This window comes from Coregonus lavaretus (genome assembly GCF_964263955.1).
Source record: "Coregonus lavaretus genome assembly, contig: HAP1_SCAFFOLD_3708, whole genome shotgun sequence".
Taxonomy (NCBI): domain Eukaryota; kingdom Metazoa; phylum Chordata; class Actinopteri; order Salmoniformes; family Salmonidae; genus Coregonus; species Coregonus lavaretus.
The window spans coordinates 22,501-35,000 of NW_028163317.1; the positions used below are offsets into that span (position 1 = coordinate 22,501).

Here is a 12,500-nt window from a genome sequence, read left to right on the forward strand (position 1 = left end):
TACGGTTTGCAAACTGCACATGGGGACAAATCTGGTCTGATGAAACAAAAATATAACTGTTTGGCCATAATGACCATCGTTATGTTTGGAGGAAAAAGGGGGTGGCTTGCAAGCCGAAGAACACCATCCCAACCGTGAAGCACGGGGGTGGCAGCATCATGCTGTGGGGGTGCTTTGCTGCAGGAGGGACTGGTGTACTTCACAAAATAGATGGCATCATGAGGAAGGAAAATTATGTGGATATATTGAAGCAACATCTCAAGACATCAGTCAGGAAGTTAAAGCTTGGTCGCAAATGGGTCTTCCAAATGGACAATGACCCCAAGCATACTTCCAAAGTTGTGGCAAAATGGCTTAAGGACAACAAAGTCAAGGTATTGGAGTGGCCATCACAAAGCCTTGACCTCAATCCTATAGAAAATGTGTGGGCAGAACTGAAAAAGTGTGTGCGAGCAAGGAGGCCTACAAACCTGACTCAGTTACACCAGCTCTGTCAGGAGGAATGGGCCAAAATTCACCCAACTTATTGTGGGAAGCTTGTGGAAGGCTACCCGAAACGATTGACCCAAGTAAAAAAATGTAAAGGCAATGCTACCAAATACTAATTGAGTGTATGTAAACTTCTGACCCACTGGGAATGTGATGAAAGAAATAAAAGCTGAAATAAATCATTCTCTCTACTATTCTTCTGACATTTCAAATTCTTAAAATAAAGTGGTGATCCTAACTGACCTAAGACAGGGAATATTTACTAGGATTAAATGTCAGGAATTGTGAAAAACTGAGTTTAAATGTATTTGTGTGACACTCTGGCTCCGGGACTTTTGTATTTGAGCCAGGGTGTATTTGTTTTGTGGGGTTTTGTTGTGGGGTTTTGTTGTATAGGGTGTATTCGTTTGGTTGTGTTTTGGGTGAGTTATTTGTGGTGTCGTGTGACTCCCAATCGGAGGTAACGAGTGTCAGCTGTCGGCTCGTTATCTCTGATTGGGAGCCATATTTAAACTGTTTGTGTTCTCATGAGGGTTGTGGGTTTTTGTTCCTTTTGGTCAGTGTACCGTGGACTTCATTGAGTCGTCTTTTGTTTGTAGTTCTATTACGTTTATTTAATAAAGTCATGTTTCTTGGACACGCTGCGCCTTGGTCATACTTGGACGACATAGACGACCGTGACAGAAAAACCCACCTTAACAGGACCAAGCAGCGTGTCAAGCGGCAACAGTATCCACCTATAAAGGATTCATGGACATGGGAGGAGATACTGGATGGAAAGGGTCCTTGGGCACAACCGGGAGAATATCGCCGCCCTCGTGAAGAGCTGGAGGCAGCTAAAGCCGAGAGGAGGTGGTATGAGGAGGCAGCACGGAGTCGAGGCTGGAAGCCCGTGGGTACTACCCAAAAATTTCTTGGGGGGGGGCTAAAAGGGAGTGTGGCGAAGTCAGGTAGGAGACCTGCGCCTACTCCCTGGACTGACCGTGGAGAGCGAGAGTACGGGCAGACACCGTGTTACGCAGTAGAGCGCATGGTGTCTCCTGTACGCAGGCATAGCCCGGTTCGGTACATTCCAGCTCCACGTATCGGCCGGGCTAGATTGAGCGTTGAGCCGGATGTCATGAAGCCGGCCCAACGCATCTGGCCACCAGTGCGTCTCCTCGGGCCGGCTTACATGGCACCAGCCTTACGTATGGTGTCCCCGGTTCGCCCACATAGGCCGGTGCGGGTTATTCCACCTCCCCGTACTGGTCGGGCGACGGGGAGCATCAACCCGGGTAAGGTTGGGCAGGCTCAGTGCTCAAGGGGGCCAGTAAGCCTGCACGGTCCGGTATTTCCGGCGCCACCTCCCCGCTCCAGCCCAGTACCACCAGGGCCTACACCACGCACCAAGCCTCCTGTGTGTCCCCCGAGTCCTGTGCGTCCTGTTGCTGCTCTCCGCACTAGGCCTTATGTGCGTCCCCAGGGTCCAGCATGCCCTGTTCCTGCTCTCCGCACTAGGCCTTATGTGCGTCCCCAGGGTCCAGCATGCCCTGTTGCTTCTCCCCGCACTAGCCCTGAGATGCGTGTCCTCAGCCCGGTACCTCCAGTTCCGGCACCACGCACCAGGCCTACGGTGCGCCTCAGACGGCCAGAGTCTGCCGTCTGCCCAACGGGGTCTGAACTGCCCGTCTGCCCTAAGGCGCTTGAACTGGCCATCTGTACTGAGCCTGCTAAGCCGCCCGTCTGCCATGAGCCTTCAGAGCCGTCCGCCAGACCGGAGCCGCTAGAGCCTTCCGCCAGACAGGATCAGCCAGAGCCTTCCGCCAGACAGGATCAGCCAGAGCCTTCCGCCAGACAGGATCAGCCAGAGCCTTCCGCCAGCCATGAGCAGCCAGATCCGTCAGCCAGCCATGAGCAGCCAGATCCGTCAGCCAGCCATGAGCAGCCAGATCCGTCAGCCAGCCATGAGCAGCCAGATCCGTCAGCCAGCCATGAGCAGCCAGATCCGTCAGCCAGCCATGAGCAGCCAGATCCGTCAGCCAGCCATGAGCAGCCAGATCCGTCAGCCAGCCAGGATCCGCCAGAGCCGTCCAGCCAGGATCCGCCAGAGCCAGCCAGCCAGGATCCACCATTGAGTCCGGGGCTGTCCCTTAGCCCGATGCTGTCCCTTAGTCCGGTGCTGCCCCTTATCCTGGTGCTGCCTCTTAGTCCGGTGCTGCCCCTTAGCCAGGTGCGGTCCCTTAGCCCGGTGCTGCCCCTAAATCCAGGTGGGGTAAGTTGGAGGGTGGTCATGTGGAGGAGGCTAGGGAAGCGGGTGGTGACTAAGGTGGGGTGGGGACCACGACCAGGGCCAGAACCGCCACCGTGGACAGACGCCCACCCAGACCCTCCCCTAGACTGTATGCTGGTGCGCCCGGAGTGCGCACCTTTAGGGGGGGGTACTGTGACACTCTGGCTCCGGGACTTTTGTATTTGAGCCAGGGTGTATTTGTTTTGTGGGGTTTTGTTGTGGGGTTTTGTTGTATAGGGTGTATTCGTTTGGTTGTGTTTTGGGTGAGTTATTTGTGGTGTCGTGTGACTCCCAATCGGAGGTAACGAGTGTCAGCTGTCGGCTCGTTATCTCTGATTGGGAGCCATATTTAAACTGTTTGTGTTCTCATGAGGGTTGTGGGTTTTTGTTCCTTTTGGTCAGTGTACCGTGGACTTCATTGAGTCGTCTTTTGTTTGTAGTTCTATTACGTTTATTTAATAAAGTCATGTTTCTTGGACACGCTGCGCCTTGGTCATACATGGACGACATAGACGACCGTGACATTTGGATAAGGTGTATGTAAACTTCCGATTTCAACTGTCCATATTGCAAAAGCTTACTTTGGATATTTACACTATTAACATAATTAAAATAATAATAATCAATATTGTCAATGGGACAACAGTAACAACAATAACCAAGGATCAAAATAACCATTGATCAATAACAATATAGAGGACATGTGCAGGTTGGTTGGTCTGTCAGACACTGTCCCTCATCTTATGGCAGGCAGCAATGTAGTGCGCTGCCAACCCACCATTCAACACTCTTTCTGTTCACCAAGTTCTCTTCACTAAGTTTTGTCAAGATGAACCTCTTTGTCACAGAGTATGAGTGTTACAGCTCTACTGTGACTGATTTCCATGATTTATTAAAAGTGCTTATCCCAGTGTTATTCTGTTACAATGTACTCACACACACACACACTCACCCACGCACACCCACAATACTCAGTCTCTGTGTGATCTGGCCTGCACTGCCTGTTAGATGTTCTACGTGTTCTAGAGAGGGAAAGAGAGATGTTCTGTTCTGTCAGAAATAAACCCTTTCCACAGCTGCAGTAAACAAATGTCTCAGAGCCAGGAGGAGGTCGGCTGTCCCTCTTGGCTGTCCTCTGCACAGAATATGAGATGTCAGCCCAGGTCAGCAGACAGGAACAACTTTATTTAATGTATTTATTCAGAGAGGAATCCATCTCCTCTTTGATGTTTTGGAGGACAGGGCGCTCCTAATGCCCGACCGCTGTGAGGTGTTTGTGTGTGTTTGTGTGTGTGTGTGTGTGTGTGTGTGTGTGTGAAGTTGCGTGCATGCGTGCGTGTACACTCGTGTGTCTGCATGCGTGTGTGTAATGTGTATGTGGGTGTGCACGTATGTATGTGTGTGTGCTGATTGGCATGTGTTATATCCACGCCCACTCTCCCTCTGAAGGAGCCCCAAAATATAATGGTTAGCAGACTGAGGTAATGGGAATCCAATGCCAGTAATGGCTCCATTCAAAGTCCTTTATGTGAGTAATTACCCGTGTTTGGTGTGAGTTCATGAGGCGAAAAGAAAAATACGCTATCTGGGCTAGGCTGGCCGGCAGTGTGCTTGGCAGGGCTGGCCGACAGTGTCCTTGGCCGGGCTGGCCGACAGTGTCCTTGGCCGGGCTGGCCGACAGTGTCCTTGGCCGGGCTGGCCGACAGTGTCCTTGGCCGGGCTGGCCGACAGTGTCCTTGGCCGGGCTGGCCGACAGTGTGCTTGGCCGGGCTGGCCGACAGTGTGCTTGGCCGGGCTGGCCGACAGTGTCCTTGGCCGGGCTGGCCGACAGTGTCCTTGGTTGGTGGGCCGACAGTGTCCTTGGCTGGTGGGCCGGCAGTGTCCTTGGCTGGTGGGCCGGCAGTGTCCTTGGCTGGTGGGCCGGCAGTGTCCTTGGCTGGTGGGCCGGCAGTGTCCTTGGCTGGTGGGCCGGCAGTGTCCTTGGCTGGTGGGCCGGCAGTGTCCTTGGCTGGTGGGCCGACAGTGTCCTTGGTTGGTGGGCCGACAGTGTCCTTGGCTGGGCTGGCCGACAGTGTGCTTGGCTGGGCTGGCCGACAGTGTCCTTGGCTGGGCTGGCCGACAGTGTCCTTGGCTGGGCTGGCCGACAGTGTCCTTGGCTGGGCTGGCCGACAGTGTCCTTGGCTGGTGGGCCGGCAGTGTCCTTGGCTGGTGGGCCGGCAGTGTCCTTGGCTGGTGGGCCGACAGTGTCCTTGGCTGGTGGGCCGACAGTGTCCTTGGCTGGTGGGCCGGCAGTGTCCTTGGCTGGTGGGCCGGCAGTGTCCTTGGCTGGTGGGCCGGCAGTGTCCTTGGCTGGTGGGCCGACAGTGTCCTTGGTTGGTGGGCCGACAGTGTCCTTGGTTGGTGGGCCGACAGTGTCCTTGGCTGGTGGGCCAGCAGTGTCCTTGGCTGGTGGGCCGACAGTGTCCTTGGCTGGTGGGCCGACAGTGTCCTTGGCTGGTGGGCCGACAGTGTCCTTGGCCGGGCTGGCCGACAGTGTCCTTGGCTGGGCTGGCCGACAGTGTCCTTGGCTGGTGGGCTTAGTGCTATTCGGACGTGTCCATCACTCAGCAGCTTGCTGTGTAGTAGGGCCGGGTAATGTTAGGTTTAAGGCCAATAAGTCTTCACTGCTGTTATTGGAGTGTTTCTCCAATCTACCTCATACTGAGGAATGGAGGGAGCTATATTGTCACTAAAGTATTGAGTATCCAAACTCCAAACACAGAGATACATTATTTTCTACCCTCCTCATAAGTAGGCTCCTCTGGTATTGTGAAATAATTGTGTTTTCAGATTACAATACACTGTGTTTCCCCATAGATCTATACTTCCCTGTCAGTCACAGAGACGGTTCCTGACTGCTGTACACAGGGGGTCTTTCTGAAAGATATACACACACACAGACCCTCTCAGCAGGGACAGAGCCCTCCTTATTTCTCCTGTCTGTATTGTGTGTCACCATATATTCTCCCAGTTAGCCATATTCATCAAATGTTGATTAAAGCAGGGCCAGGAAGAATGCCAGGGGGTCAGAGGTCACAGTGCAGGAAGCCCAGCAGATGAAAGGTACCTTGGGAGGCTGTATAACCCCAGTAACAGCTCCTATCTGGTAACCTGAGAGAGAGAGAGAGAGAGAGAGAGAGAGAGAGAGAGAGAGAGAGAGAGAGAGAGAGAGAGAGAGAGACAGAGAGACAGAGACAGAGAGACAGAGAGACAGAGAGACAGAGAGACAGAGAGACAGAGAGACAGAGAGACAGAGAGACAGAGAGACAGAGAGACAGAGAGACAGAGACAGAGAGAGAGAGAGAGAGAGAGAGAGAGAGAGAGAGAGAGAGAGAGAGAGAGAGAGAGAGAGAGAGCCGACAGTGTCCTTGGCTGGTGGGTAGTGCTCTTACCTCTGGTTGAGAAGAAGTGTTTGCTGGGGGTGGTGAAGCCACGGGTGCCCTGGCTGTTGACGGCGCTCACCCTAAACTGGTACCACCTGTGGGGACGGATGTCCTTCAGCACCGCTCGGTCCTCCATCGTCTACAGGGGGGTTAGAGGTCAGGGGTCAGATAATATCATTCCATATAGATCCTGTTCAAGTTCAAACATTTAAAATGCATCCTTCCTTACTCCCTTCCTGGGAGTAAGCCTATCACTGATCCAACACAATTGAAAAGGTGAAAGCAGGGAAGGAATGATGCATTTATAAAGTATTGGAACAGGCCCCTGGATGCCAGGTTAGATCTCCATCAACATCAGATAAGAACCCATTAGACCATGAAGAGAGGGAGATATCTCTGTAGGACTGCAGTGTTGACAGGCATTCTGCCTGCAGCTAGACCTGGACTGTAACTGAGTTACTTGACAAATAGGCTTTCCCCTCCCATCAGTCAATGGATGAGATCCAGACTGTTCAATTCTTCAAGTGGTGCTGGTGACACACAACATATTCATGGCTTATAGCGGTTATTTTCTCTGAGTGATTCACTGAATCATTATTGAATTGTTGAGTTCATCTTGATTCTTCATCACATTAGTGTGATGTGTCATTAGTGCTGGTTTGGCTGTGTGTTAGAGCTGTGGGCCTCCCTGTGGGGATCCATGTGGGCCTCCCTGTGGGCCTCCCTGTGGGCCTCCCTGTGGGGATCCATGGACAGACCCGAGGCCTGGGTATGGGAAAGGGGCTGAGGCCTGGAACTTAACTGCACTGAATCTGGGGATGGATGGAGGGAAGGAGGGATGGATGGAGGGGAGGGATAGAGGAGAGGTAAGGATGGAGGGGAGGGAGGGATAGAGAGGAGGGATGGAGGGGAGGGATGGAGGGGAGGGATGGAGGGGAGGGATGGAGGAGAGGGATGGAGGAGAGGGATGGAGGGGAAGGAAGGAGGGATGGATGGAGGGATGGAGGGAGGGATGGAGGAGAGGGATGGAGGGGAAGGAAGGAGGGATGGATGGAGGGATGGAGGGAGGGATGGAGGAGAGGGATGGAGGGATGGAGGGAGGGATGGAGGGGAGGGATGGAGGGGAAGGAAGGAGGGATGGATGGAGGGATGGAGGGAGGGATAGAGAGGAGGGATGGAGGGGAGGGATGGAGGAGAGGGATGGAGGGGAAGGAAGGAGGGATGGATGGAGGGATGGAGGGATGGAGGGGAAGGAAGGAGGGATGGAAGGATAGAGGGGAGGGGTGGATGGGAAAGATGGAGGAGGAGATTTTTTCCAGATCTGTCAGGCTGTAAAGCGAAGCAATGAAGAGCCTTCCTATACCAGAGTGGCGTTGAAATAGAGTTCAATTCTATACAATAGAGCCAGTAATATTACTGCAGAGTAACATGGTCATAGAATCTCTCCCTGTGCTTTACTGTTTGGCGTTTCAGTTAGTATCCTTTTACAGAGCAGAGCATAGAGTAGGCCTACTGCCTACTTCCACTGACTCCAGTACAGCTCTCTTCCACTGACTCCAGTACAGCACTCTTCCACTGACTCCAGTACTGCTCTCTTCCACTGACTCCAGTACTGCTCTCTTCCACTGACTCCAGTACTGCTCTCTTCCACTGACTCCAGTACAGCTCTCTTCCACTGACTCCAATACAGCTCTCTTCCACTGACTCCAGTACGGCTCTCTTCCACTGACTCCAGTACAGCTCTCTTCCACTGACTCCAGTACAGCTCTCTTCCACTGACTCCAGTACTGCTCTCTTCCACTGACTCCAGTACTGCTCTCTTCCACTGACTCCAGTACAGCTCTCTTCCACTGACTCCAGTACAGCTCTCTTCCACTGACTCCAGTACTGCTCTCTTCCACTGACTCCAGTACTGCTCTCTTCCACTGACTCCAGTACTGCTCTCTTCCACTGACTCCAGTACTGCTCTCTTCCACTGACTCCAGTACAGCTCTCTTCCACTGACTCTAGTACAGCTCTCTTCCACTGACTCCAGTACACCTCTCTCCCACTGACTCCAGTACTGCTCTCTTCCACTGATTCCAGTACAGCTCTCTTCCACTGACTCCAGTGCTGCTCTCTTCCACTGACTCCAGTACTGCTCTCTTCCACTGACTCCAATACAGCTCTCTTCCACTGACTCCAGTACAGCTCTCTTCCACTGACTCCAGTACAGCTCTCTTCCACTGACTCCAGTACTGCTCTCTTCCACTGACTCCAGTACTGCTCTCTTCCACTGACTCCAGTACGGCTCTCTTCCACTGACTCCAGTACAGCTCTCTTCCACTGACTCCTGTACAGCACTCTTCCACTGACTCCAGTACAGCTCTCTTCCACTGACTCCAGTACAGCTCTCTTCCACTGACTTCTGTACAGCTCTCTTCCACTGACTCCAGTACAGCTCTCTTCCACTGATTCAGGTACTGCTCTCTTCCACTGACTCCAGTACAGCTCTCTTCCATTGACTCCAGTACAGCTCTCTTCCACTGACTCCAGTACAGCTCTCTTCCACTGACTCCAGTACAGCTCTCTTCCACTGACTTCAGTACAGCTCTCTTCCACTGACTCCAGTACAGCTCTCTTCCACTGACTCAGGTACTGCTCTCTTCCACTGACTCCAGTACAGCTCTCTTCCATTGACTCCAGTACAGCTCTCTTCCACTGACTCCAGTACAGCTCTCTTCCACTGACTCCAGTACAGCTCTCTTCCACTGACTCCAGTACAGCTCTCTTCCACTGACTCCAGTACAGCTCTCTTCCACTGACTCCAGTGCTGCTCTCTTCCACTGACTCCAGTACTGCTCTCTTCCACTGACTCCAGTACAGCTCTCTTCAATGCAGTGTCTGTATGAGCATGAGTGTGTTGAATCACTTGTCAAATAAATATGCTATTTGATGGAGTTTGGAGTACAGAGATAATTATTTTCAGTGCATGGACACTGACAGCTTTCCTTATTCTGAACTACACTGTGTGTGTTGAATGCCTCCAATGCAGCAGTATCTCCCTTGTAAAGTTCCTCCATGTTTTCCAGGCCTCATGATGTAACTGAGGCTGATGGGAGTCTGCCTCCACACAGCCATCTAATACCATAATGAGGACCTTTAGTCAGACAGGGCTCAACAGTGCAAAAACCATGACTGGCTGTGGTCCCTCCTAAAGCTTGGGTTATTTATCTAACCTCAGCCTACACACACACACACTGTAGACACAGACAGAAACACACACACGCACACACACACGTGGGCGTACAAACACACACATGCTAGTTTAGGCTGGCAGCGCCATAGACTGGCATGGGTGGTGAGAGAGCAGTTTCAACTGCTAGACAGTCTAGCACCTTGATGAAGGCTTTAGTGCTGAAATTAGTTGGTTTTCAGTAATACATAGACACAAACCGTTCCAAAAGTGTCTGAATATCTTTGGAAGACCCAGTTTGGGCTTCACTTCATGCACTTTGTTGGGGTCGGAGGTTGGGGTTGTTACCATGACGACGGTGTGCCAGGGCGAGGCGTCGTCCTCGCTGGGGTGTATTCCGTGGTTCCACCTGCGCTGCAGGATGTGGAGGACCGGCTCGATGGTCACATTGAATTTTGACATCCAGCTGACCTCCAGTTGACCCTGCTGGTCCTCAAGGAACGACATGTCCTTCCTGGGCTTCAGAGGTACCCCTGCATGGGACAGGTGAGGAGACCATGAGGAACACACCCCTTCTGTCTTAACACACACCCCTTCTGTCTTAACAAACACACACCCCTGCTGTCTTAACACACACACACCCCTTCTGTCTTAACAACCCCCCTTTGTCTTAACACACACCCCTTCTGTCTTAACACACACCCCTTCTGTCTTAACAAACACACACCCCTGCTGTCTTAACACACACACACCCCTTCTGTCTTAACAACCCCCCTTTGTCTTAACACACACCCCTTCTGTCTTAACACACACCCCTTCTGTCTTAACACACACACACCCCCCTTCTGTCTTAACACACACACACACACCTTATGTCTTAACACACACACCCCTTATGTCTTAACACACACCCCTGCTGTCTTAACACACACACACAACCCTTCTGTCTTAACACCCATCCCTTCTGTCTTAACACACACCCCTGCTGTCTTAACACACACACACACAACCCTTCTGTCTTAACACACACCCCTTCTGTCTTAACACACAGCCCTTCTGTCTTAACACACACCCCTTCTGTCTTAACACACACCCCTTCTGTCTTAACACACACACACCTGCTGTCTTAACACACACACACACGCCTTCTTGTCTTAACACACACCCCTTCTGTCTTAACACAAACACACCCCTTCTGTCTTAACACACACCCTTTCTGTCTTAACACACACACACCCCTTCTGTCTTAACACACACCCCTTCTGTCTTAACACACACAAACACACACCCCTTCTGTCTTAACACACACCCCTTCTGTCTTAACACACACACACCACTTCTGTCTAAACACAAACACACCACTTCTGTCTTAACACACACACACCACTTCTGTCTAAACACAAACACACCCCTTCTGTCTTAACACACACCCCTTCTGTCTTAACACACACACACATGCTGTCTTAACACACACACACCCCTTCTGTCTTAACACACACCCCTGCTGTCTTAACACACACACACCACTTCTGTCTAAACACAAACACACCCCTTCTGTCTTAACACACACTCCTTCTGTCTTAACACACACACACATGCTGTCTTAACACACACACACACACCCTATCTATTGATTAAAAATAATGTGGATATAGTGGGATGTACCTTTATAGAGATTGGCTGGAGCCTGGCAGGTGTGTCCGCAGCCATTGGAGCAGCACTTCTTGGAAGTGGAGCAGTGTTTGTCAGCGGAGCAGCTCTCCACGCAGGCGGCAGCGAATCCCATGGCTCGCTGGGGAGGGGGGCAGTCCCCCTGCTTCCCTGACCTCAGAGACACCAAGAACTCCCAACTGGTCACACACTCATGATGCTTCTGAGGGAGGGACAGGGGGAGGAGGGAGGGATGGAGAGGGACAGGGAGAGGAGGGGTGGAGGGGTGGAGAGGGGGAGGGGGAGGAGGGATGGAGAGGGACAGGGAGAGGAGGGATGGAGAGGTGGAGAGGGACAGGGGGAGGAGGAAGGGATGGAGAGGGACAGGGGGAGGAGGGAGGGACAGGGGAGGAGAGGGACAGGGGGAGGAGGGAGGGATGGAGAGGGACAGGGAGAGGAGGGGTGGAGGGGTGGAGAGGGGGAGGGGGAGGAGGGGGAGGAGGGATGGAGAGGGGAGGAGGGAGGGATGGAGAGGGACAGGGAGAGGAGGGGTGGAGAGGGGGAGGGGGAGGAGGGATGGAGAGGGGAGGAGGGACAGGGGGAGGGGGGAGGGATGGGTGGAGAGGGGGAGGGGGAGGAGGGATGGAGGGGTGGAGAGGGGGAGGGAGAGGAGGGATGGAGGGGTGGAGAGGGACAGGGGGAGGAGGGAGGGATGGAGAGGGACAGGGGGAGGAGGGATGGAGAGGGGAGGAGGGATGGAGAGGGACAGGGGGAGGAGGGATGGAGAGGGGAGGAGGGATGGAGGGGTGGAGGGGTGGAGAGGGACAGGGGGAGGAGGGATGGAGAGGGGAGGAGGGATGGAGGGGTGGAGGGGTGGAGAGGGACAGGGGGAGGAGGGGTGGAGGGATGGACAGTGGGAGGAGGGATGGAGGGGTGGAGAGGGACAGGGGGAGGAGGGATGGAGGGATGGAGAGGGACAGGGGGAGGAGGGATGGAGGGGTGGAGAGGGACAGGGGGAGGAGGGATGGAGGGGTGGAGAGGGACAGGGGGAGGAGGGATGGAGGGGTGGAGAGGGACAGGGGGAGGAGGGATGGAGGGGTGGAGAGGGACAGGGGGAGGAGGGGTGGAGGGGTGGAGAGGGACAGGGGGAGGAGGGATGGAGGGGTGGAGAGGGACAGGGGGAGGAGGGGTGGAGGGGTGGAGAGGGGGAGGGGGAGGAGGGATGGAGAGGGACAGGGGGAGGAGGGGTGGAGGGGTGGAGGGATGGACAGTGGGAGGAGGGATGGAGGGGTGGAGGGATGGACAGTGGGAGGAGGGAGAGAAAATTGGGGGAGAGAGAAAGAAGAAGAGAGAGAGAGAGAGTGCTTGGTTTCTTATTAACTAAATAGATTGTCCCGTTGATTTCAGACAAGGCAGGCTACTGGCTATTTGCTCCAGGCATACCTTATTGGGAGAGGTAGAAAGACTGAATGGAGAGAGGGAATCTAAAAGA

General features: G+C 53.4%; 1 protein-coding gene across 1 annotated transcript in view; it reads right to left on the minus strand.

Annotated features, from left to right (window-relative positions):
• The window catches only part of LOC311118253 (anosmin-1-like), a gene marked incomplete at both ends in the record, with an annotated part of 28,231 nt that overhangs the window by 12,594 nt on the left and 3,137 nt on the right, over positions 1–12,500 (minus strand). The window contains 3 exons of the mRNA XM_084193092.1: positions 6,193–6,322; positions 9,707–9,891; positions 11,024–11,231. Of these exons, the coding sequence (XP_084049218.1) occupies positions 6,193–6,322; positions 9,707–9,891; positions 11,024–11,231 (523 nt within the window). The remainder of the gene's footprint in view (positions 1–6,192; positions 6,323–9,706; positions 9,892–11,023; positions 11,232–12,500) is intronic.